The 27,616-nt window shown below is 33.4% G+C and overlaps 1 protein-coding gene and 1 long non-coding RNA gene across 3 annotated transcripts in view; one reads left to right on the top strand and one right to left on the bottom strand.

Moving 5' to 3' along the window:
- LOC127709226 (multidrug resistance-associated protein 1-like) overlaps window positions 1-23,034 on the top strand; it is a 54,962-nt gene extending 31,928 nt beyond the window's left edge. Inside the window, exons 23-29 of one of the 2 annotated variants that reach the window (XM_052214633.1) lie at window positions 1,231-1,357; window positions 2,045-2,146; window positions 4,417-4,563; window positions 5,068-5,226; window positions 5,735-5,901; window positions 21,616-21,810; window positions 22,785-23,034. In XM_052214633.1, the coding sequence (XP_052070593.1) occupies window positions 1,231-1,357; window positions 2,045-2,146; window positions 4,417-4,563; window positions 5,068-5,226; window positions 5,735-5,901; window positions 21,616-21,810; window positions 22,785-22,899 (1,012 nt within the window). In that variant the 3' untranslated portion in view covers window positions 22,900-23,034. Of the gene's footprint in view, window positions 1-1,230; window positions 1,358-2,044; window positions 2,147-4,416; window positions 4,564-5,067; window positions 5,227-5,734; window positions 5,902-6,107; window positions 6,303-7,276; window positions 7,527-21,615; window positions 21,811-22,784 lie in introns of those variants that run through there. The other variant, XM_052214632.1, reaches the window with a different exon arrangement.
- LOC127709232 (uncharacterized) lies at window positions 13,911-16,117 on the bottom strand. The gene is made up of 2 exons (XR_007985557.1): window positions 15,952-16,117; window positions 13,911-14,045 (listed from the first exon to the last, which is right to left on the bottom strand). It is a non-coding gene; the product is annotated as an uncharacterized LOC127709232 (long non-coding RNA).
- Window positions 23,035-27,616: the final 4,582 nt, after the last annotated feature.

Here is a 27,616-nt window from a genome sequence, read left to right as displayed (position 1 = left end):
CGAAGGCCACCAATTGGTCTTCAATGCAGCGAGGCAATCCCGCACCCGGAGGTGGTCCTCAGCTGGCCCCTAAATAAAATTGTGTGCTAGTTCAGTGAAAATGAACGTCACACTAAATTCCAAAACATATAAATGAACTTAAGTTAAACATACTAGACTAACAAAGACCAGAGGCTCCTGACTTGGGACAGGCGCAAAAATGCGGCGGGGTTAAACATGATTTGTGAGATCTCAACCCTCCCCCTATACCTCTAGCCAATGTAGAATAAAGAAACACATAGCAATACGCACAGTAACACTCAGTTCAAAAAAAGTCCGAGTCCGATGTCAGAATAGGTAACAAAAGAAATTAAGCAAAATGACAATGAACCATAAATGAACAAAGGACTACTAGCAGTTACTGACATTCCAGCTCCAGAACTCAATTAAACTGATTGAAAGATTATGTCTTCATCATATGAAAATCAAGTACAATCCCTCCATTTAGGGGTTTAGTATCATACCATCATAAAATATATGAGAAGAACATAACCCGTATCATACCAACAACTGGTTTTAGAATAAATGTGTTTATTTCCGATGCAAAGACCCTATGAGTGAATCAACATTAATACCAAAATATGCAATCCTTAATGACTTGACAACAGTATCGTAACTATATCCATTCCGAATAAGTCTGTTTAAAGGTTTGGTTAGCTTTTGAGGTGAATGCCGACATTTTTGTGCTTTGTAAAGAATATTACCATAAAATATTGGATGTGAAATACCTGAACGTATAAGATGTCTGCGTGTTGATTTATATTTACGAATGATGTCCTTGTACCGATGATAAAATTTAGTAAATGTTTTGACTAGTTTGTGATATCGAAAACCCTGGTGTAATAATTTTTCAGTTATACAGAGATTTCTTTCGTTGAAATCAAATACGTTGTTACAAACACGAGCGAATCGAACAAGTTGAGATATATAAACACCATAAGATGGCGACAAGGGAACGTCACCATCTAAAAATGGATAATTAACAATAGGAAATGAAAAATCATCTCTTTTATCATAAATTTTGGTATTAAGCTTCCCGTTAAAGATAAAGATATCAAGATCCAGGAAGGGCAGTGTTCATTGTTAGTATTAGATTTATTTAAAGTCAATTCGGCAGGATATATCTCTGTATATATTTGATCTACATTAATTGACAATCTTATCATTATGTAAATGTGATCTTTCTTCTAGATGGACACATATCAGAAATGATTTCCTTGGAGCGATTGTAGTATTTTGTGCCTGTATGTTTTCGCTGATTGGTAAAGATCATCTCACTGTAGGGATTGTCGCTTTGACATTTACATATGCCTATAAAGTAAGAATGACAATAATAAATAGCTAAATTTGAAATTAAAGTTGCACTAAAATATCTTATCTTGAATTTTTAGTTGCCCTATACAGAAAAGGAATCAAAAGCAAAAGACCTTTAGGCAGCACGTCAATGTTACCTAGATAAACTATTTTGTCAAGTCTTACTCAAAAACAGCACAACACAGTGAACCCTACAAAAAACAACACAACAAAGGGAGTAGTAGATGAACAGAACGACCAAAATAACTTAAAATCAAACAATAGTCCAAAATTACACTCGTCACAGACTTATAAGTATTGAGCAAAGCGAACCCAAAAACAAAAAAAGAAATGTGCTCTGCTGAATAAGTGAGCTGGTCCTGTTGCACTTCGATTGTCCTTCATTTTACATTGTTGATACACATAAGTTAATTTTCTTGTGGGTATATGTTCATGCCCAATTCTCATTGTTACTGATTGTCCTGATGTTTTTTATCGATTATTTTGTATTGTTGGTTTATATATTACATGTATTTCTGTTATTGATTTTGCGTTATTCTTTATACATATGCCTGTACATCTACTAGCGTTTAAATAATGATGTTTTATTTGCCATTTAACATGAGGATTTTTTTGTTACTCACATATTCTGACATGTTTTTTAAAACTCAATGTTGACTTCAAGCGCAATAACAACTTTTCATATTTTTAGATGAAGGATCTTATTCGATGGTTTATGTTGAATTACGCCGATTTTGAAACCAACATTGTTAGTATTGAAAGAGTCACTGAATTCGTTGAAACTCCAAAAGAGGTATATTTAGATTTATTGAAATGTTGTATTGATATTAGAGAGAATTACAAAACAAATTTTCGTTTTCATCTTCTTATTCGTTTGCCTTTAAACCAGAACAAAATATTAATCTACCAAAATGTTTTATCAAAACTCTTAAGTCGAAGCGAACACAACAAATGAAAAATGACAAATGACACAACTAGATTCCACAAACCAATACATAAGAAACTATAGACTGACTAATGAGAATCCGAATAAAAACCGGATGTTACTGTTTGTTTGTGTGATTCCTGCTGAAGGCCTCACTGTGACTTTGAGATGAAGAACAGCAAAAAAAAAGCGCTGTTCCTTTGCTTTTTGTGTTTTTTTATCTGTGCATGTACTGATTTTGGGTCATGGATGGTTACCCAATATCCTTTGTTTTTTCTATTTTATAAGTTGTTAACATTTACATCATTGTAGTTTTAAATTGGTGTTTGATTACAAGTTATACCACAATTGTTAAAAATAAATATGCAACTTTTTCAAAAAGTGCGTAACACAAATGTGTTTTGAATCTTTCTTCAGTGGGATGCTTATATTGCACGGTTAACGAATGTCTGTTTGATTACAATTCAAGTTTTGACAATAACCTGTACGAAATCAGACGCCTGTAAATGACACGGAAACCAGGCGTAGAAATCATACTTTATCCTGGCGTCATTGCAGTGTTTAAGGAATGCATGTCCAGGCGTCAACCAGGCGTAAACCAGGCGGAAACCAAGCGTAACTGAGGCGGAAACCAGGCGTAAAATTAGGCGTAATATTTAAATGAGTACGCCTGGTTGACAGAAAATCAGGCGTAATATGCAAATGAGTACGCCTGGTCAATAAATAAACCAGGCGTAATGTCCTTACATAATACTACACTTAATTTAAATCAGTGTGTTACCCTAGCTGTGTACTTTGTGTATTAGATACAAACTTGTACTGTTGCTTAAAGTTCTCACTGTTTGACATAAAACTTGAAATATTAACCATTGAAGAAGCTATATAAATAAATACATATTAGACAGACACTGTCTCAAATAAGTTTAAGTTTAAATAAGAATTATGACGATTAGTTTTTCTTGACATAAAACTAGCATTTTGACTAAGTTGTTTTGAAAATTAATGTCATTTAAACTAAAAAAATCAATGATAATACTGTAATCAAACTTGTGAAAGATTTAAATGTTATTATCCAAGGATGAGGGTTTCCAGATTAGAAATTAATGGTAAAAAATAAAAAATCAATAACTTAGTTACTCACATAATTATTATTTACCATGGCCATGTATACTACTTTCCTTTCATTTCACAATTTTCATTCATCAATTTGATTCCATAGTTACAATTTCAAGTTCTTTCAAAAAGCACAAAAAAGTTAATTTCCCCTGAATATATATGAAGCTGCCATATGTCCAACTTGCAAGCTAATACCAGAGAGCCAAATTTTGAAAAAATTTCCCATGATCCTTTTAACAAAGCATTATGGGTATTATGATTTACGCCCTTCCAACAGTTTTACGACCGTAGGAAAATTTACGCCTGGCTTATTTCAATTTACGCCATGTTTACCACTTTTTTCTACGCCTGTAAATGCTACAAATTTACTTTTCCTGCTCCATTACGCCTGGATCCGGACACGTAACTACCACTTACGCCTGGTTTACGCCAGATTTCCAGGCGTAATACGCCTTATAATTTCGTACGGGAAGGAATGCATTATAACATCTCAACAATATTTCCAAGTTTCATACTTTTGCTAATCATCTATGGACTAAATTTTGCAACAAAACATAGCCGTACTGTCTTTGAACCCAGTTGACTTAAAAAAAACACACATCCTACCAGTCGCACGCACACTAAGAGCCAAACGATCTTAGATGTTCATCTTTAGTGGTTAGTGGACACAAACCTGTCACATCTGAGTTTGTAAGTTCGAACACCACTCGTCGCGAGTTGTATACGACTGTGATCTTTATTATCAAGGATTGTTAGTTTTGTAGGTACTTCATCTTCCTCACCAATATACCTTGCTGTCAAAGTTCTCAAGATTAGCTTTATAGACCAATAAACAAACAAACAAACACATACACAAACTTACAAACATATGAAATTAGATGATATATTAAGGATTTCTATCAGTAAAAGCAACCATTTCTCTTCAAATATTTTCTTGTGAAAAAAATAATTTTATCTAATATATATTTTGTGGTATTATGTTATTGTGTACAAGTTATCTCAAACAATCTGATAATATGTAGGCGTTATGGAGGATTCAAGAAACAAAGCCAAAACCAACATGGCCAGATGAAGGTCGTGTAGAGATGAACGACTATGGTGTTCGCTACAGAGAGGACCTTGATTTAGTATTAAAAGGAATAACCAGTAAAATACTGCCCTGTGAAAAGGTAGGAACTGCTTATTGTATGCATTTTTGTCATTATTAGATATTTCTAGTTGCATGTATATGGTGTCAATATCCTATGTTTTGCTAGACTTGAATTGAAATAAATCAAACCTTTGCAATGCCACCTCTTTGTTTCATAATGTGGTTTTATATTTTAAGATTGCATATGATATTTAATTTGACAATGTTTTGCATTTGCATATTGAGTGTTACATGTATATAATGTTAAGTGTATGTTTGCATTCTAGTTTGCATTTCAAACTGTAAATTGAGTGCCGCTGATATGAATAATGTAGACGTAACGCTTTTATAGCATATTAAAGTTTAAGCTTGGCTTCCATGATGAACTTTTTAAGAATAAAATGCACGTTTAAATTTTGAAACAACAACACGCTTGGGATTTGAAAAAAAACTCATTTTCTGGCCTAACATCCTACACACGATTGTAGTATAAAAGTCAATTCTTCTTTTACTCTAAAATATTTTTATTTTTACTTGACTGAAGATTGGGATAGTTGGAAGGACTGGAGCAGGAAAGTCGTCATTGACAATGGCCCTCTTTAGAATACTTGAACCAGCACAAGGCAATATAATTATCGATGGTGTCGATATTTCCACAATTGGGCTTCACGATTTAAGATCAAAGATCACAATCATACCACAGGTGAGAGTTTATTATAAATAAGACCAGGAATCATCTGATGATCCATAATCATAATTTCAACTTTCATATTACTCCTCTCAGTAGCCAGCGTTCCACTACAGATATGCATGATATGATTTCTGATAAACATTTGTTAAATTATTTCCTAAAAAACTAAATTAGAAAGAAACTTGTGGTTAGAATCTCTCAGGCAAAGCAGACCTCATATGGATGTGACTTTTCTTTTTAAATTTCTTTAATTCATAAAAGCTTCTCGAGCTTCTTTGAGGTTAATTGTTTTGTAAGTTTTAAAATTTAGACTTTGATATTTCCTGATGAAGTTCAATTAAGAAAAATAAAAAAAAATACAAGCTTCGAGCGGAGAAAATTCATAAACTGTTGTTTTCATAATCACAACGATTATCTTGACGTTTTCCGTAGGCATACCTTATGAATTTCCTGCCAAGAACATGTTCATTTATTTAATGATATGGACATCATATTATTCCCGTTATCTATTTATACATAGGATCCAGTTCTTTTCTGTGGAAGCATCAGGATGAATTTGGACCCGTTTGACGTTTTCTCGACTGAAAACATTTGGAGAGCACTAGAACATGCCCATTTAAAAGATTTCGTCCAAGGACTGGAAGACGGTATGGATCACCAATGTTCTGAAGGCGGGGAAAACCTAAGGTACGACAACAATAATCTTTCAATGTTGGAACAGTTTTTACTTGAAAACAAACATGAATCAAATGCCTTATACTTTCTACAGGCGTAATTGATAAGCGGATGTTTAAAATTTCGTCAAAAGTTAAAGAAATATTCTATTAAGTCTTAATGTTCATTATATATTGCCTTTACATGATACTACCTTGTTTCATTAACACATGTTACAGTGTTGGTCAGCGCCAGTTGGTGTGCTTGGCAAGAGCCTTACTACGGAAGACAAAAATCTTGGTGCTAGATGAAGCAACTGCTGCCGTTGATTTAAAAACAGATGAACTTATACAAAACACAATTAGAACAGAGTTTGCTGATTGTACAGTATTGACCATAGCTCACAGATTAAACACAATTATGGATTACACCAGGTGAGGAATTTATAAGGATGCCCATTGATTGTTCACTTTTAATATGCATACATCAGCTCGAAGCGATATGAGAAGTTGCAGGATGATAACTAAATTTTTTGATTGTCAATACAGTAGAAATTAATTTAAATTCTATTATGAAAGTTTTATGAAATGAAAAAAAAAACTGTTATACTTAATATGTAACTGATCTTCAATCGTATCGTTTGATACTGTGTTACGTGCACCTGACACATGTCTTACCTATACACTTGATTCATGGTATTAAGTAAACACAAATATTTGAAAGCCACAAATGTTAACCAGTTGAGAGTATGAACCTTAAAAAGCTCTTAAACAAAGCTTTAAAGATTACCTTTGTCCAAATGATACACAACCTTAATTCTTTTGTTCGATTGATTAATAAATTTGAACTTTTCAGACACTATACCAATTTTGCTATAACTATGGAAAGCTTCGCCTTAAAATAAATGTATAAAAACTAATGAATACATTCCTGAGGGTCAGAATAGAATATAATGTTCCGTTAATAAACAAAATTAACACAACAATCTAGTATTTGCAAATGCAAGTCATTTTCGATGAAGCATTAACCACTGTATATACCGTTGTCACCGTTATCCCTTGACAAACGGTTTAACATCCATAAACAACGTAAATAAGTGTCATTTCAAAACTGGTATTTTATAAGTTTTATAATTCTTTTAATGGTTCAGTCGAGTGTAGGCTCTTTCTGTAAAAAAAAAACCTGTAATCAGATGTGTTTAAACTTATTTCTTCACGATTTGTTTTATCAGATATTCCTCGTACTATTCTTCTTTTCCTGTTATGATGGCATTATATTTATGGTAGTTACTTTAGTTTTGACTTTAAGATAAAATGGCTACTTGATTTAGTCAAGCGCATTTACAAAAGTTGCTTTTATATTATTGTCATATTGAATCTTTACATGTTCATGTATTTGATTATTCCAGAGTTATGGTACTTGAAACTGGAAGAATAAAGGAGTTTGATTCCCCCACCAATTTACTACAGAACAAAGACAGCGTCTTCTACAGTATGGCGAAAAATGCTGGACTGGTAAAATGAAATTTGAAAAGAGTTCAAATTGTAGAAAGCATTCATATTTGACGTCAAATATAAAACAGATGCATTTATTGCATAATTTCTAATTGATTGCATGAATCATGCATAATAAATGTCATCGTGTGGATTCATTTTAAACGTTTACATTATGAATAATTTGGACAAAAATGTTTATCATATCAACTGCTGCCATTAGTTGATTTATGTGAAAGAAAGGCGAAGGATACCACAGGGACATTCAAACTGAAAGGTCAAAAATAAACTGACAACGCCATGGCTTATAAGGAAAAGACAAATAAACACCAGTACACAAAACACAACATATAAAACTAAAGACTGAACAACACAAACCCCACAAAAAATGAGAGTGGTCCTAGGTGCTCCGGAAGGGTAAGCAGATTCGGCTCCACATGTGGCACCCGTCATGTTGCTCATGTTAGTACAAACCCGGTGATAAGTCCAATTCGGTAGGTTACATTCCGGGAAAAGGGGACGGGATTGTAGTTACGACATTTGGAGCATATCTGTTGTCATCTGTGAATCGGATATTTCATAACTGTCAATCACCCCGTTATGGCGTCTGTACAATTTACGAGGGACGATTTCAACTTCACCAATTGCAACTCTCAGTTTAATAGCTTCCTAGTGCATGTAGTGAGCAGTAACCTTCTATCAAGGAAAACATGATAGGAAATACAAGCCCGTGAATATCGTATCAACTTAGAGATATATACTCTGTATGTAGGTGCTGCTGGAATTCTGCTACATAAAAATTAGAAGTTCACAATTAGGAAGCTGGAATCATCTCTTTTGTCTTAAAGTTTTGTTTTCAACCGACCCTCATTGTCAATTTCTAGATGTAAGTCAAGATATAAGGCCGACTTAACTTTATCTGATGTATCGTTTATCATAAGTTCGATGGGATAGATGAGTTCAACATAGTCACCAAATTTGAATTTTGAATTATTAAGCGAAAGCACATCATCTTTATAGCGGCAACTGCTAACTACTTTTCATTTTTCCCAAGAAATTTCTATATGAAGTCTGACTCATATGAAAAAAGGAACAAATCACTTGAAGAGGACTACAGTTGAATTCCATGGGATTGAAAAAACACGTCCTCCAAACGTGACAAATATGTTGTCAATCAAGACATCAAACTTCTTAATAATGTCAGTTTCAGAGAATATTTTGTTTGAATCACAGTGGTTTTTTGTCGAGCCTGCGACTTTTGTCGCAGAAAGCTCGACATAGGGATAGCGATCCGGCGGCGGCGGCGGCGGCGTTAGCTAACTTCTTAAAAGCTTTATATTTTAGAAGATGGAAGACCTGGATGCTTCATACTTTGTATATGGATGCCTCATGTTACGAAGTTTCAGTCAGTCACATGTCCAATGTCCTTGACCTCATTTTCATGGTTCAGTGACTACTTGAAAAAAAAGTTCAGATTTTTTGTAATGTTAAATTCTCTCTTATTATAAGTAATAGAATAACTATATTTGGTATGTGCGTACCTTGCAAGGTCCTCATGCCCGTCAGACAGTTTTCACTTGACCTCGACCTCATTTCATGGATCAGTGAACAAGGTTAAGTTTTCGTGGTCAAGTCCATATCTCAGATACTATAAGCAATAGGTCTAGTATATTCGGTGTATGGAAGGACTGTAAGGTGTACATGTCCAACTGGCAGGTGTCATCTGACCTTGACCTCATTTTCATGGTTCAGTGGTTATAGTTTAGTTTTTGTGTTTTGGTCTGTTTTTCTTATACTGTATGCAATAGGTCTACTATATTTGGTGTATGGAATGATTGTAAGGTGTACATGCCTAGCTGGCAGGTGTCATCTGACCTTGACCTCATTTTCATGGTTCAGTGGTCAAAGTTAAGTTTTTGAGTTTTGGTCTTTTTTTCTAATACTGCATGCAATAGGTCAGCTATATTTGGTGTATGGAATGATTGTAAGGTGTACATGTCTAGCTGGCAGGTGTCATCTTACCTTGACCTCATTTTCATGGTTCAGTGGTCAAAGTTAAGTTTTTGAGTTTTGGTCTTTTTTTCTAATACTATATGCAATAGTTCAACTATATTTGGTGTATGGAAATATTTTATGATCTATATGTCAGTCACGCAGGTTTTATTTGACCTTGACCTCATTTTCAAGGTTCATTGCTCAGTGTTAAGTTTTTGTGTTTTCGTCTGTTTTTCTTAAACTATAAGCAATAGGTCAACTATATTTGTTGTATGGAAGAATTGTTAGCTGTACATGCCTGCCTAGCATGGTTCATCTGACCTTGACCTCATTTTCATGGTTCATTGGTCAATGTTTAGTTTACTTGGTTAATGTTAAGTTTATGTGACAGTTGTAATAAAGCTTTATATTTAGGACTATCAACATAATATCAATGATTAGTAAAGAAGGCGAGACATTTCAGCGTGTGCACTCTTGTTTTTCCAAGAACGATTTTGCCCTACCTACGAACAGAAACTTAAACTTATATCTTTTGCTTTTGAATAGCGGGTAGAAAATACCAACTTAAAAAGATGCGCAAGTTACCAAAGGAAAAGTTAAACTTATAGGTCGAAAACAAACTGGCAATGCCATTGCAAAAAGACAAAAACACGATTAAAAGACAACCAGTTTACAAAGCACAGCATAACAAAATAGAGACTGAGTAACACGATTACCACCAGGGGTGATATCCACTTTTTTTACATTTTTGATTTGCTTTTTTATTCTGTTTGTTTGTTTGTATATTTGGCAAATACAGCAACTATTTGAAAGGTGAATGTCTTCCAAAAGATAGATGGTCTCTATGTACCTTTCTTATGAATAGGCTGTTACTTTGTTAAATAGTAGATAAAACCTTGGTAAATACAATACATTAAATCATTCTGATTCCAACTGATGCTTTCTTTTCCTGAATATATTAGAAAAAAAACTCATTTAGTCTTTAGATGATGTAAATTAAAGTAAGTAACTTTGTCAGAATGACATCGTGGACATGTAGATATGTTGCGATATAACAATGTCAGATTGGCATCGAAAACATGTAAACCTATGGCAGAGTTCCAATATCAGATTGCCCTCGAAGGCTTGGGAATCTCTTGCAGAGCAACGAATTAATTGGCACATGTGATAGAAGGATTAATGGCGTTGATTGTTGGCCTTAAACTGTTGTCTGCTCTGTGGTCAGGTTATTGTCTCTTTGACACATTCCTCGTGTACATTCTCTATTCTACTACAATGTCAGTTAACGGGTACTTGCGTGCATCTTATAATTCTACTTATGAAGCTTATGTATGTATGTATGTATGTACGTAGATCCCTCGAGAGCTGCGAGGGTACAGTGGAATCCGTGTACACTCCCTATCGGGATTAATGGAGATGTGTCACTAACGTATTTACAATGTTCAATATTTCAAGCTTATCGATGAAGTGAGCCTCGTATGTATGAAGAAACAAGTTGGCAAGAAGAGAAGCACAGTTGAGTTCCATGAGAATGAAAAGTTATTAATATGGTCAATAAAAATATGACAAATATCATGAAACTGTCAAGTAGTAAAATGATAGTAATATTAATAAACAAACCTTCAAAATATGAAATGAATCAAATAAGGACTGTTATGACTAAGGGGAAGTCTATAAAAAAATGAAAGAATCAAACTAAAGGCTATATCAACGAACAACTGGAAAACCAATATGTCAGCGTCCGGTCTTGCTACCAGCATATTCCGAAGAAAAAAGGTTAAGCTGTGTTTTATTGCTCTCATCTGTTAAACTGTTATTTATAGCTCCGCTTTTTTGACAATATTGGGAGACCGCCCAAAACAAACATAAGTGTTTAATGTGACAATGGGACAATAATTGGATCAAGGAACCTAATCTGCGTAAACAAACCTCACAGACATACAACACAACTGAATTAAAACAATCAAACATACTTGCAAATAATTCTCACAAAGACGTTAATAAAAAGTTTAATAAATAAATTAAAAAAAAAATTTCGGCAGTTACTTTTTATCGGTCCAATTTAACAGCATCACAGGGGGTATGAAATCGTAACAATTGAAATTAGAAACAATCTAAAATGATGATACTCTCAAGCTGACATTAGAGGATGTATTATATGATTTTATTATAAATTCGAAACACACAGCAGTAAAAAAAATACACAGAAAACTCAAGACACAACACCATGGATCCCTACCTAACTGGGGATAACATCAGCAGCCGCAGAAGGATAAACAGATCATATTCCATATGAAATATCCTTCGTGTTGCTAATGTGAGGCCAAATCTGATGATAAGTCGGATTTTGTGATGTCCCATTCGAGGAAAAAGGACAGGATTGTGGTTACATAGCCCTGGTCATCCAATGCACATATTGCCCATAACATTCTACCAACTAGTGATGAAAAATATTTCGTATCACTTTCTATTTGATAATGTGACTCTTAAAATAATTAAATTTGACATTTTTATATTTCCAAATAATATACGATTTCCTACGATACAGGCATCATCTAATAAACTCTTTGTTGAATAAACGTTAACACTACCAACGTAGGACTACCACATTGCATGGATATTGGATCAAACACCACAAAAAAAAAACAACCAAACATTTTATTATTGTAACGTTACCTACAAATTTTGGTTGTCATTTTTACAGACAATTTAATCATTTGATGAGCAATTCAGCATCAGTAAGACAGAAAGTTTGTTGGAATTTATTTAGAGTTTGTTTATATCTTTGCTAATTATTATTGCTTAAAACCACATGCACTAGGACTTAAATTCAGAATAAAACCATACCAATCTAATGAGTTTTAAATTGCAAACAAAAATAAAAGAGCAAATGCGTTTGACAGATTCTGGTCTCCACTATAAACAATATGATCGTGATTTATTATCAATAAATATTTGAATTATACGGTAGCATGGGTAGTGAGCAGTTGATATTTGATTTTTAGATATAAGAAGATGTGGTATGAGTGCCAATGAGACAACCCTTCAACCAAGTCACAATTTGTAAAAAAAACCCATCAAATATAAAAAAGAAGGTGTGGTATGATTGCCAATGACACAACTCTCCACAAGAGACCAATTGACACAGAAATTAACTATAGGTCACCGTACGGCCTTCAACAATGAGCAAAGCCCATATCGCATAGTCAGCTATAAAAGGTCCCGAAATAACAAATGTAAATCAATTAAAACGAGAAAAACTAACGGCCTAATTTATGTACAAAAAATGAACAAAAAACAAATATGTAACACATCAACAAACGACAACTACTGAATTACAGGCTCCTGACTTATACAAACAGAATATGATGGGGTTAAACATGAAAGCGGGATCTCAACCCTCCCCCTAACCTGGTACAGTGGTGTAACAGTACAACATAAGAACGAACTATAAAAATCAGTTGAAAAAGGCTTAACTCATCAGATGAATACAAATAGAAATACATCTAACAAAAACACAGAGTGGACGTGGCCGCCTAGCAGGCACACAACGTTGATTTAACATTGAATCAATGTTTATTTTCTATGTTGAATCAATGTTGAATTATTATTAGATTTTGCAAATTTGTATCAACGTTGAAATCCTACGTTGAATCAACGTTGATATTCAACTTTGAATCAATATTGAATAATGGTTGCTTCAACATTGTTTAAACCAATAACTCACCTTGAATTCAGATTGAATTCAGGGTGAATACTATATTCAACATGGAATCAAAATTGGTTAGTGGTTGTGTTCAACTGTGTTTCCACCTAAAACTTAAGTTTCATTCATCCTGTATTTTCTATGTGTTGCATTCCATAATTTTATACTGTAGCAATATTCAAGCTAGTGTCTTCTCAAGGCCCTCTACATGCTAAATGTCATAGCAACATTTTGCCGCAGGAAACTTTATCCAATAACTGCTCCATCAGACCAAAATATAAAAATTAATCTCAGAAAAAAATTGATGAACTTTAAATAATATCATTGCCTGGTCATATTTGACATGATGTGATCTTTTGCTCATTGTTGAAGACTGTATGGTGACCCAAAGATATATAAATAATGTTCTTTGGTCGATGATTGTATTGTTAACAATAGGCAACCATTAAAACTTTGAATATATACCATTGACTGTCAATTACTCATAGAAGAATTTTCAACAATAAAATTGAGAGACCACATTCTTGTGATAAGAGCATGGCTTGACCATGATGTCAACAACCAATCAACTGAATAACAAATATGTGTGTTTAGGGCTTTCCTACGAACCATAATTTAACCCCCAAGATTTTTTTAACATTTAACGATATGCATATAAAAACACAAATTATCATAGAGAAATATTGATCTATCCTAATTTTTGAAAGCACACAACCCTTAATACACATAGTTTTTGCCCAATGTCTATTCTAAATATCTGAGTGATCAAAATATAAAACAAATTTTGCTGTTCCTACTCCATGTATTCTAATGTCCAACCACTGATTATAGAGAAATATTCAATACGATAAAATAAAAATAAATTTATTTATTAATAGTGAAAACTTCAACTTCTTTCTTTTCCCACCCTGTCTTTTTGGAGCCCATTTTAGAAAGGTTGTTGTTTGGTCAGACACTTGTTCCATAGGTCTTCATGATGACATCTACAAAATCAAAAGTTATAACATTGTCAAGTTTAATACTGTTCAACACATTTAACTATTAATAACTTCATAATGATGATATTTAAAGTATAAATCAAAAGCATAAGAACTCATGAAAACTAAATGAAAGTTAAACTTCCATCTAAATCTCAACTACATTTCCTTTTATATAGACCAGAAGGTATAATCTGCAAGAAAATCCTAAATACTACATTTTAACTTGAACAAATTGAAGGTTTATCCACATATAAAATTGAGAATGGAAATGGGGAATGTGTCAAAGAGACAACAACCCGACCATAGAACAGACAACAGCAGAAGGTCACCAACAGGTCTTCAATGCAGCGAGAAATTCCCGCACCCGGAGGCGTCCTTCAGCTGGCCCCTTAACAAATATATATACTAGTTCAGTGATAATGAACGCCATACTAAACTTCAAATTGTACACAAGAAACTAAAATTAAAAATAATACAAGACTGACAAAGGCTAGAGGCTCCTGACTTGGGACAGGCGCAAAAATGCGGCGGGGTTAAACATGTTTATGAGATCTCAACCCTCCCCCTATACCTCTAGCCAATGTAGAAAAGTAAACGCATAACAATAAGCACATTAAAATTCAGTTCAAGAGAAGTCCGAGTCTGATGTCAGAAGATGTAACCAAAGAAAATAAACAAAATGACAATAATACATATATAACAACAGACTACTAGCAGTTAACTGACATGCCAGCTCCAGACTTCAATTAAACTGATTGAAAGATTATGTCTTCATCATATGAATATCAGACACAATCCTTCCCGTTAGGGGTTTAGTATCATACCATCATAACATATATGAGAAGAACATAACCCGTGTCATGCCAACAACTGGTTTTTTAATAAATGTGTTTAGTGCCGATGCAAAGACCCTATAAGTGAATCAATATTAACGCCAAAATGTCTTTTTCTGTATTACTTGTGCTGCTGCATGGATATCTGTCTGATTGACATATACAAGGGTTGTAAAGGGGGGTTCTTAACACGAAAACACGTGAAATAAAAATCCCCAAACGTCGCACGGAAAATAAAAATTGGGATAAACGAAGCACGAGAAATAAAATCGTAAATGTTACGGAAAAAGTACTAGCAGTTATTACTCAGTCGTTCTTGGAGTTCACACAGTCATGATAATGGACACGACGACCCTGCGGTCACCTTTTCGCGTCTGCTAGTTGCATCCGATTTGAAAAAAAAATTATTTATAACTTGATAGCAATTAATATCCATGATATCCTGGGAACACATAATTTAAAAATGCAGACTGACTTGGAATTTAGTCCCGGTTTACTTTTTTTATCAAATGTGGGACAAGCACGAGAAATTAAGAGTACCAACACGAAACACGGAAAATAAATAAGGGGAAACACAAATATTGCATGTCGAACCAAAGACAAGAAAACGAGAAATAAAAAGGCCAAATACGTTGCATGCAAATATTTCTTTACCACCCTCATACGATGTACCCTTCATCTTTGATTACCTTGTCAAAACACTACTTCAATTTTGACAGTAAAATATTAAAGGTCCAACTTGCTGAGCCATATAGCTTCTGACCTTTCCATCCCAATTTTGTAAACAACTCAAGCCCCCCTTTTTGTGAGATTTCGTGTAACTGAATTGAACAGGTAAATAAAGATAAAATTTCTTTTTACTTTTGATTCAATCATATGATGAATTCAAATAGTCAACGATAAAAATTCATAAGACGTTGCAAGGTAAATCGTGAATGGTAACATGCTAAACATCCCCCTTTTCCTCGTGTAAAATTTCAACTTTTCAGTACAGTTTTCATAACAACTTGATATGCTCACATTTCTAAAATACGATACTGTATTTACTGTAATCACAACAATTTATATATACTTACGATAAAATATAAAAGCTGTATACAGGAAAGATTTAATAAAAACTCTGTAGAATCACCTTGTGGGCTCGAAAGCGGATATTCAAACTTTGGCAACAAAAACAACTGCGCATGCGCATATCTGAATTTGTCTTAAAATAGAAATGTAAAAAATGCCGCGAAAATTTAAAAATCACTATTCTAATAGATCTATCGGTTGTTTATATTACAAGTTATCAACCTTTGTTTATGAACTGATATATACGTCTTTCTCTTTAGATTGTTAAAAAGAATAGAAAAAAGGGAATGAAAACAAGATATTTGACATCAGCAGCCACGGAAAAAGGGGGCATATTTTTAGGGGAAGGGGTTATTCACAAATATTTATATTTACTGTATGATTCTGTATGCAAGCTGGTTCTATTAATTTATTATGTTTTGGGGTGGGTGAAATTTGGGAATTTCTATTATATGGTGTGCAAAGTTCATGATTAATTTATGCTGATATACACTGCGATTGTTTTATATATTATTCTATTATCACCACGACAATTAGTGATAAATCTACTGAATATTCTATTTCATGTGAATATCGTTGTCAATTTAAAAAGAATTGTGATGTGCCCAATACTTCTTTTTTGACAATTCTGGTATCCACAACTACTGGGTTTTATATATGATCATCTATTGTTTAGCCAACGTTTGTTCAATATTGGTGTTTCAACACAATGTTAATTCAACGTTGAAACAATGTTCTAATTTCAACGTTGAATTGTCAACGTTGAATCAATGTTGAATATTTGTTGATCAATGTATAACCTAAAATCAACAAAGATTCAACGTTGATTCAACAAAGCGTGCCTGCAGGGCGGGTACTTGTATATCCCAACAACAACAAAAAAAACACTAAGTACAGATCTGAGAGTACTCGTAGTTACGGACAGCTAGTTCAAAGTCACTAACAATTAATAAAAAAAATCATGCATGTAAGACTAAATTATCAATCAGTTCACATCCAGCATACAATGGATTTAGTGTAAAGACGTCATAAAAAGTCAAATAATTTAAACATGACCTTGTGCAATGCCAAGATACAGGTATCGACAGATTGTGGTCCATGAATGTGTATATGTATATAACAACAATATTTAGTTTGCTTTTAATTTACTGATAACAAAATCAATATTAATACCAATAAAAACAATATTCAAAGATCTAATTACAGTGTTGAATTGGTAACCTTTTAGAATAAGTTTATTTAAAGGATCGATAAGTTTACCAGGATCGTTTCTAAACTCTTGGGTACTGTAAACAACATCTCCGTAAAAATGAGGATGTGCTATCCCGTTTGAAATAAGTTTTCTACAGGTACAACCAAACTTCAAAACCAAATCTTTATATCTCTGGAAGAATTTAGTAAAGATATTAAATACTTTGTGATAACGAAATCCCTGGCTTAATAATTTACCAGTAATACATAGATTACGTTCGTTAAAATCAAAAACGTCACAACAGACACGGGCATAGCGAACGAGTTGTGAAATATAAACACCGTAATATGGTGCCAAAGGAACATCACAATCCAAAAAGGGAAAATTAACATAGGAAACGAAAAATCGTCCCTTTTGTCGTAAATTTAGTGTGGAGTTTCCCGTGTAAAACCGATATATCTAAATCTAGGAAAGGACAGTTATTACCGTTTAAATTTGATTTATTTAAAGTAAGTTCCTTTTGGTAAATTTTGGCAGTATATTTAGAAAATTCTTGATTATAGAACGTAAAATTTCATCAAGATAACGGTAAGTGTTGTTGCATTTATCAATTAAATGCAATTTAGACGGGTCTTTACTGAGTTTGGTCATAAACTATGCTTCATAACAGTACAAAAACAAGTCTGTTATTAAAGGGGCGCAATTAGTGCCCATTCGAATACCTACAACCTGTCGATAAATTGTGTTGCCGAAACGTACATAAATATTATCAAGGAGAAAATTAACAGCTTCAAACATCTCATCACACCTCCAGTAAGTATATCTAGCATATCTACATTTCTCATTAGAGAAGAAGGCTTTAAATGAGTTGCACCAAATATATTTGCATTCAGATTTACCAAACGACCATTCAATTAAATAGGAAAACTTTTGTTTAAAGAGTAGAAAAGTCAAAACTGTCAACAGAATCGAAAGGACCATCGAAAGCATGTAATTTATCTAAAACATCCAAAGAATTTTTTACACTCCAAAAATAGTTAATTCCATTACTAGTATTTTCATATATTTTATTACAATAGTTTATGATAAGTTCTTTGATAGTAGTTAAGGAACTTGTTAAAAGCACTGAAAGATTAGTTGTAGAACACTTACTAGAGGCCGAGATGAAACGATATTTTACTGGTTTTTTGTGTAGTTTAGGTAACCAATACATAGTAGGGACCTTCAAATGTTCAGAAGAAGCCTTAAGCTATGATGTGGTTATGATGTGTATGTTTACTATATGTCTCTCTGTGGAGCGCACGGAATTGAATGTGGAAGAATTTAAAATTTCATTCTTAAGAACGTCCGTGTAGTATTTACGGCATACCACCACCACATTGCTGGCTGCTTTGTCGGCCGGTACAAACACAAACCGCTTTGATAGTTCTTGAAATTTATTTCTTATTCTGGAAATTACATTCCAAAACCATTCAAACAGGAAAACCAACGGTATAATCTAAATAAAAAAAAACGAGAAACGAGAAACACTTTAGAACCACATCAACAAACGACAACCACTGAACATCAGGTTCCTGATTTAGGACAGGTACAAACACATGCAGCTGGTTTAAACGTGTTAATAGGCGCCAACCTTCACACAACCTGAAACAATAGTTTTACATCACAACATAGAAAGACACACTATAAAATATAGATTGAAATGGCTTAACTCAATCAAAAGACATATTAACAAAACAAGTGAACATACACTGAACGAATACATTTGATCTATGACACAATTTCAATACAAAAAAAATAAAGTAAGGGTGTTAGTTGTAAAACAATATCAGAAAGACAACCATAACCTTAGACACAATACCGCCAAAGAAAATAACGTACAGAAGTAAATAAAAATAATTTTGTTGATAGGTATACAATTGAGTGCGGAAATATATATTAGTTTATATTTAGACATGCATGCATACTAATGGTAAGTTTATAAATTGATAGTCTTTCACATTTTATTCAATGTTTACCCCAAAAACCATATTCAGTTGGTGATTGTAGGGGTAATTGTAAAATTTTGACAACTGAAAAACAAACGAAAGATAACAAAAAAATGTGATGAACATTTTTTCAAATACATGTATATACATTATACTTATTGCATTAGAAGAGTATAGCTTTTATGTCGGCTCAAATACAATATGAGAATACCTAAATCACATAACGCTTCTTTTCACTTGCATTTTGCGCCGAAGTGCTCTCAAAGAGAGGCGAACGATACCAAAGGGACATTAAAAAGTCGAAAATAGACTGAAAACGACATGCCAAAAAACTAAAAAGACCAAAAGATAAGATTTATAATACTGTGTTTCTTTTGTCTTTCATGTTGGTGATTGTTGTATTTCGTATCGATATGGTCAAGCTGTTTTCAGCTGACTTTTACAGTTCATTTCTCATATTTGACTGTCATACTAGTATTCCTGATTTGGAGAGGATTGAGTACCCAAGTATTAATAAACTGCGACAAATGTTTAAATGCCTGACTCAACACTGGGATCTGCTACCAAGTTGCCGTCGTTGGTTGCTGTCTGCAATCCATGTTTTATTGATTAAATATTAAACACATACACAAACTTACAAACATATGAAATTAGATGATATATTAAGGATTTCTATCAGTAAAAGCAACCATTTCTCTTCAAATATTTTCTTGTGAAAAAAATAATTTTATCTAATATATATTTTGTGGTATTATGTTATTGTGTACAAGTTATCTCAAACAATCTGATAATATGTAGGCGTTATGGAGGATTCAAGAAACAAAGCCAAAACCAACATGGCCAGATGAAGGTCGTGTAGAGATGAACGACTATGGTGTTCGCTACAGAGAGGACCTTGATTTAGTATTAAAAGGAATAACCAGTAAAATACTGCCCTGTGAAAAGGTAGGAACTGCTTATTGTATGCATTTTTGTCATTATTAGATATTTCTAGTTGCATGTATATGGTGTCAATATCCTATGTTTTGCTAGACTTGAATTGAAATAAATCAAACCTTTGCAATGCCACCTCTTTGTTTCATAATGTGGTTTTATATTTTAAGATTGCATATGATATTTAATTTGACAATGTTTTGCATTTGCATATTGAGTGTTACATGTATATAATGTTAAGTGTATGTTTGCATTCTAGTTTGCATTTCAAACTGTAAATTGAGTGCCGCTGATATGAATAATGTAGACGTAACGCTTTTATAGCATATTAAAGTTTAAGCTTGGCTTCTATGATGAACTTTTTAAGAATAAAATGCACGTTTAAATTTTGAAACAACAACACGCTTGGGATTTGAAAAAAAACTCATTTTCTGGCCTAACATCCTACACACGATTGTAGTATAAAAGTCAATTCTTCTTTTACTCTAAAATATTTTTATTTTTACTTGACTGAAGATTGGGATAGTTGGAAGGACTGGAGCAGGAAAGTCGTCATTGACAATGGCCCTCTTTAGAATACTTGAACCAGCACAAGGCAATATAATTATCGATGGTGTCGATATTTCCACAATTGGGCTTCACGATTTAAGATCAAAGATCACAATCATACCACAGGTGAGAGTTTATTATAAATAAGACCAGGAATCATCTGATGATCCATAATCATAATTTCAACTTTCATATTACTCCTCTCAGTAGCCAGCGTTCCACTACAGATATGCATGATATGATTTCTGATAAACATTTGTTAAATTATTTCCTAAAAAACTAAATTAGAAAGAAACTTGTGGTTAGAATCTCTCAGGCAAAGCAGACCTCATATGGATGTGACTTTTCTTTTTAAATTTCTTTAATTCATAAAAGCTTCTCGAGCTCCTTTGAGGTTAATTGTTTTGTAAGTTTTTAAATTTAGACTTTGATATTTCCTGATGAAGTTCAATTAAGAAAAATAAAAAAAAATACAAGCTTCGAGCGGAGAAAATTCATAAACTGTTGTTTCCATAATCACAACGATTATCTTGACGTTTTCCGTAGGCATACCTTATGAATTTCCTGCCAAGAACATGTTCATTTATTTAATGATATGGACATCATATTATTCCCGTTATCTATTTATACATAGGATCCAGTTCTTTTCTGTGGAAGCATCAGGATGAATTTGGACCCGTTTGACGTTTTCTCGACTGAAAACATTTGGAGAGCACTAGAACATGCCCATTTAAAAGATTTCGTCCAAGGACTGGAAGACGGTATGGATCACCAATGTTCTGAAGGCGGGAAAAACCTAAGGTACGACAACAGTAATCTTTCAATGTTGGAACAGTGTTTACTTGAAAACAAACATGAATCAAATGCCTTATACTTTCTACAGGCGTAATTGATAAGCGGATGTTTAAAATTTCGTCAAAAGTTAAAGAAATATTCTATTAAGTCTTAATGTTCATTATATATTGCCTTTACATGATACTACCTTGTTTCATTAACACATGTTACAGTGTTGGTCAGCGCCAGTTGGTGTGCTTGGCAAGAGCCTTACTACGGAAGACAAAAATCTTGGTGCTAGATGAAGCAACTGCTGCCGTTGATTTAAAAACAGATGAACTTATACAAAACACAATTAGAACAGAGTTTGCTGATTGTACAGTATTGACCATAGCTCACAGATTAAACACAATTATGGATTACACCAGGTGAGGAATTTATAAGGATGCCCATTGATTGTTCACTTTTAATATGCATACATCAGCTCGAAGCGATATGAGAAGTTGCAGGATGATAACTAAATTTTTTGATTGTCAATACAGTAGAAATTAATTTAAATTCTATTATGAAAGTTTTATGAAATGAAAAAAAAAACTGTTATACTTAATATGTAACTGATCTTCAATCGTATCGTTTGATACTGTGTTACGTGCACCTGACACATGTCTTACCTATACACTTGATTCATGGTATTAAGTAAACACAAATATTTGAAAGCCACAAATGTTAACCAGTTGAGAGTATGAACCTTAAAAAGCTCTTAAACAAAGCTTTAAAGATTACCTTTGTCCAAATGATACACAACCTTAATTCTTTTGTTCGATTGATTAATAAATTTGAACTTTTCAGACACTATACCAATTTTGCTATAACTATGGAAAGCTTCGCCTTAAAATAAATGTATAAAAACTAATGAATACATTCCTGAGGGTCAGAATAGAATATAATGTTCCGTTAATAAACAAAATTAACACAACAATCTAGTATTTGCAAATGCAAGTCATTTTCGATGAAGCATTAACCACTGTATATACCGTTGTCACCGTTATCCCTTGACAAACGGTTTAACATCCATAAACAACGTAAATAAGTGTCATTTCAAAACTGGTATTTTATAAGTTTTATAATTCTTTTAATGGTTCAGTCGAGTGTAGGCTCTTTCTGTAAAAAAAAAACCTGTAATCAGATGTGTTTAAACTTATTTCTTCACGATTTGTTTTATCAGATATTCCTCGTACTATTCTTCTTTTCCTGTTATGATGGCATTATATTTATGGTAGTTACTTTAGTTTTGACTTTAAGATAAAATGGCTACTTGATTTAGTCAAGCGCATTTACAAAAGTTGCTTTTATATTATTGTCATATTGAATCTTTACATGTTCATGTATTTGATTATTCCAGAGTTATGGTACTTGAAACTGGAAGAATAAAGGAGTTTGATTCCCCCACCAATTTACTACAAAACAAAGACAGCGTCTTCTACAGTATGGCGAAAAATGCTGGACTGGTAAAATGAAATTTGAAAAGAGTTCAAATTGTAGAAAGCATTCATATTTGACGTCAAATATAAAACAGATGCATTTATTGCATAATTTCTAATTGATTGCATGAATCATGCATAATAAATGTCATCGTGTGGATTCATTTTAAACGTTTACATTATGAATAATTTGGACAAAAATGTTTATCATATCAACTGCTGCCATTAGTTGATTTATGTGAAAGAAAGGCGAAGGATACCACAGGGACATTCAAACTGAAAGGTCAAAAATAAACTGACAACGCCATGGCTTATAAGGAAAAGACAAATAAACACCAGTACACAAAACACAACATATAAAACTAAAGACTGAACAACACAAACCCCACAAAAAATGAGAGTGGTCCTAGGTGCTCCGGAAGGGTGAGCAGATTCGGCTCCACATGTGGCACCCGTCATGTTGCTCATGTTAGTACAAACCCGGTGATAAGTCCAATTCGGTAGGTTACATTCCGGGAAAAGGGGACGGGATTGTAGTTACGACATTTGGAGCATATCTGTTGTCATCTGTGAATCGGATATTTCATAACTGTCAATCACCCCGTTATGGCGTCTGTACAATTTACGAGGGACGATTTCAACTTCACCAATTGCAACTCTCAGTTTAATAGCTTCCTAGTGCATGTAGTGAGCAGTAACCTTCTATCAAGGAAAACATGATAGGAAATACAAGCCCGTGAATATCGTATCAACTTAGAGATATATACTCTGTATGTAGGTGCTGCTGGAATTCTGCTACATAAAAATTAGAAGTTCACAATTAGGAAGCTGGAATCATCTCTTTTGTCTTAAAGTTTTGTTTTCAACCGACCCTCATTGTCAATTTCTAGATGTAAGTCAAGATATAAGGCCGACTTAACTTTATCTGATGTATCGTTTATCATAAGTTCGATGGGATAGATGAGTTCAACATAGTCACCAAATTTGAATTTTGAATTATTAAGCGAAAGCACATCATCTTTATAGCGGCAACTGCTAACTACTTTTCATTTTTCCCAAGAAATTTCTATATGAAGTCTGACTCATATGAAAAAAGGAACAAATCACTTGAAGAGGACTACAGTTGAATTCCATGGGATTGAAAAACACGTCCTCCAAACGTGACAAATATGTTGTCAATCAAGACATCAAACTTCTTAATAATGTCAGTTTCAGAGAATATTTTGTTTGAATCACAGTGGGTTTTTTTTTCCAAGAACGATTTTGCCCTACCTACGAACAGAAACTTAAACTTATATCTTTTGCTTTTGAATAGCGGGTAGAAAATACCAACTTAAAAAGATGCGCAAGTTACCAAAGGAAAAGTTAAACTTATAGGTCGAAAACAAACTGGCAATGCCATTGCAAAAAGACAAAAACACGATTAAAAGACAACCAGTTTACAAAGCACAGCATAACAAAATAGAGACTGAGTAACACGATTACCACCAGGGGTGATATCCACTTTTTTTACATTTTTGATTTGCTTTTTTATTCTGTTTGTTTGTTTGTATATTTGGCAAATACAGCAACTATTTGAAAGGTGAATGTCTTCCAAAAGATAGATGGTCTCTATGTACCTTTCTTATGAATAGGCTGTTACTTTGTTAAATAGTAGATAAAACCTTGGTAAATACAATACATTAAATCATTCTGATTCCAACTGATGCTTTCTTTTCCTGAATATATTAGAAAAAAAACTCATTTAGTCTTTAGATGATGTAAATTAAAGTAAGTAACTTTGTCAGAATGACATCGTGGACATGTAGATATGTTGCGATATAACAATGTCAGATTGGCATCGAAAACATGTAAACCTATGGCAGAGTTCCAATATCAGATTGCCCTCGAAGGCTTGGGAATCTCTTGCAGAGCAACGAATTAATTGGCACATGTGATAGAAGGATTAATGGCGTTGATTGTTGGCCTTAAACTGTTGTCTGCTCTGTGGTCAGGTTATTGTCTCTTTGACACATTCCTCGTGTACATTCTCTATTCTACTACAATGTCAGTTAACGGGTACTTGCGTGCATCTTATAATTCTACTTATGAAGCTTATGTATGTATGTATGTATGTACGTAGATCCCTCGAGAGCTGCGAGGGTACAGTGGAATCCGTGTACACTCCCTATCGGGATTAATGGAGATGTGTCACTAACGTATTTACAATGTTCAATATTTCAAGCTTATCGATGAAGTGAGCCTCGTATGTATGAAGAAACAAGTTGGCAAGAAGAGAAGCACAGTTGAGTTCCATGAGAATGAAAAGTTATTAATATGGTCAATAAAAATATGACAAATATCATGAAACTGTCAAGTAGTAAAATGATAGTAATATTAATAAACAAACCTTCAAAATATGAAATGAATCAAATAAGGACTGTTATGACTAAGGGGAAGTCTATAAAAAAATGAAAGAATCAAACTAAAGGCTATATCAACGAACAACTGGAAAACCAATATGTCAGCGTCCGGTCTTGCTACCAGCATATTCCGAAGAAAAAAGGTTAAGCTGTGTTTTATTGCTCTCATCTGTTAAACTGTTATTTATAGCTCCGCTTTTTTGACAATATTGGGAGACCGCCCAAAACAAACATAAGTGTTTAATGTGACAATGGGACAATAATTGGATCAAGGAACCTAATCTGCGTAAACAAACCTCACAGACATACAACACAACTGAATTAAAACAACCAAACATACTTGCAAATAATTCTCACAAAGACGTTAATAAAAAGTTTAATAAATAAATTAAAAAAAAAATTTCGGCAGTTACTTTTTATCGGTCCAATTTAACAGCATCACAGGGGGTATGAAATCGTAACAATTGAAATTAGAAACAATCTAAAATGATGATACTCTCAAGCTGACATTAGAGGATGTATTATATGATTTTATTATAAATTCGAAACACACAGCAGTAAAAAAAATACACAGAAAACTCAAGACACAACACCATGGATCCCTACCTAACTGGGGATAACATCAGCAGCCGCAGAAGGATAAACAGATCATATTCCATATGAAATATCCTTCGTGTTGCTAATGTGAGGCCAAATCTGATGATAAGTCGGATTTTGTGATGTCCCATTCGAGGAAAAAGGACAGGATTGTGGTTACATAGCCCTGGTCATCCAATGCACATATTGCCCATAACATTCTACCAACTAGTGATGAAAAATATTTCGTATCACTTTCTATTTGATAATGTGACTCTTAAAATAATTAAATTTGACATTTTTATATTTCCAAATAATATACGATTTCCTACGATACAGGCATCATCTAATAAACTCTTTGTTGAATAAACGTTAACACTACCAACGTAGGACTACCACATTGCATGGATATTGGATCAAACACCACAAAAAAAAACAACCAAACATTTTATTATTGTAACGTTACCTACAAATTTTGGTTGTCATTTTTACAGACAATTTAATCATTTGATGAGCAATTCAGCATCAGTAAGACAGAAAGTTTTTTGGAATTTATTTAGAGTTTGTTTATATCTTTGCTAATTATTATTGCTTAAAACCACATGCACTAGGACTTAAATTCAGAATAAAACCATACCAATCTAATGAGTTTTAAATTGCAAACAAAAATAAAAGAGCAAATGCGTTTGACAGATTCTGGTCTCCACTATAAACAATATGATCGTGATTTATTATCAATAAATATTTGAATTATACGGTAGCATGGGTAGTGAGCAGTTGATATTTGATTTTTAGATATAAGAAGATGTGGTATGAGTGCCAATGAGACAACCCTTCAACCAAGTCACAATTTGTAAAAAAAACCCATCAAATATAAAAAAAGAAGGTGTGGTATGATTGCCAATGACACAACTCTCCACAAGAGACCAATTGACACAGAAATTAACTATAGGTCACCGTACGGCCTTCAACAATGAGCAAAGCCCATATCGCATAGTCAGCTATAAAAGGTCCCGAAATAACAAATGTAAATCAATTAAAACGAGAAAAACTAACGGCCTAATTTATGTACAAAAAATGAACAAAAAACAAATATGTAACACATCAACAAACGACAACTACTGAATTACAGGCTCCTGACTTATACAAACAGAATATGATGGGGTTAAACATGAAAGCGGGATCACAACCCTCCCCCTAACCTGGTACAGTGGTGTAACAGTACAACATAAGAACGAACTATAAAAATCAGTTGAAAAAGGCTTAACTCATCAGATGAATACAAATAGAAATACATCTAACAAAAACACAGAGTGGACGTGGCCGCCTAGCAGGCACACAACGTTGATTTAACATTGAATCAATGTTTATTTTCTATGTTGAATCAATGTTGAATTATTATTAGATTTTGCAAATTTGTATCAACGTTGAAATCCTACGTTGAATCAACGTTGATATTCAACTTTGAATCAATATTGAATAATGGTTGCTTCAACATTGTTTAAACCAATAACTCACCTTGAATTCAGATTGAATTCAGGGTGAATACTATATTCAACATGGAATCAAAATTGGTTAGTGGTTGTGTTCAACTGTGTTTCCACCTAAAACTTAAGTTTCATTCATCCTGTATTTTCTATGTGTTGCATTCCATAATTTTATACTGTAGCAATATTCAAGCTAGTGTCTTCTCAAGGCCCTCTACATGCTAAATGTCATAGCAACATTTTGCCGCAGGAAACTTTATCCAATAACTGCTCCATCAGACCAAAATA

This window comes from Mytilus californianus, unplaced genomic scaffold, assembly GCF_021869535.1.
Source record: "Mytilus californianus isolate M0D057914Y unplaced genomic scaffold, xbMytCali1.0.p SCAF_7, whole genome shotgun sequence".
NCBI classification, from domain to species: Eukaryota; Metazoa; Mollusca; class Bivalvia; order Mytilida; family Mytilidae; genus Mytilus; species Mytilus californianus.
This window is presented reverse-complemented; position numbering and strand designations above follow the sequence as displayed.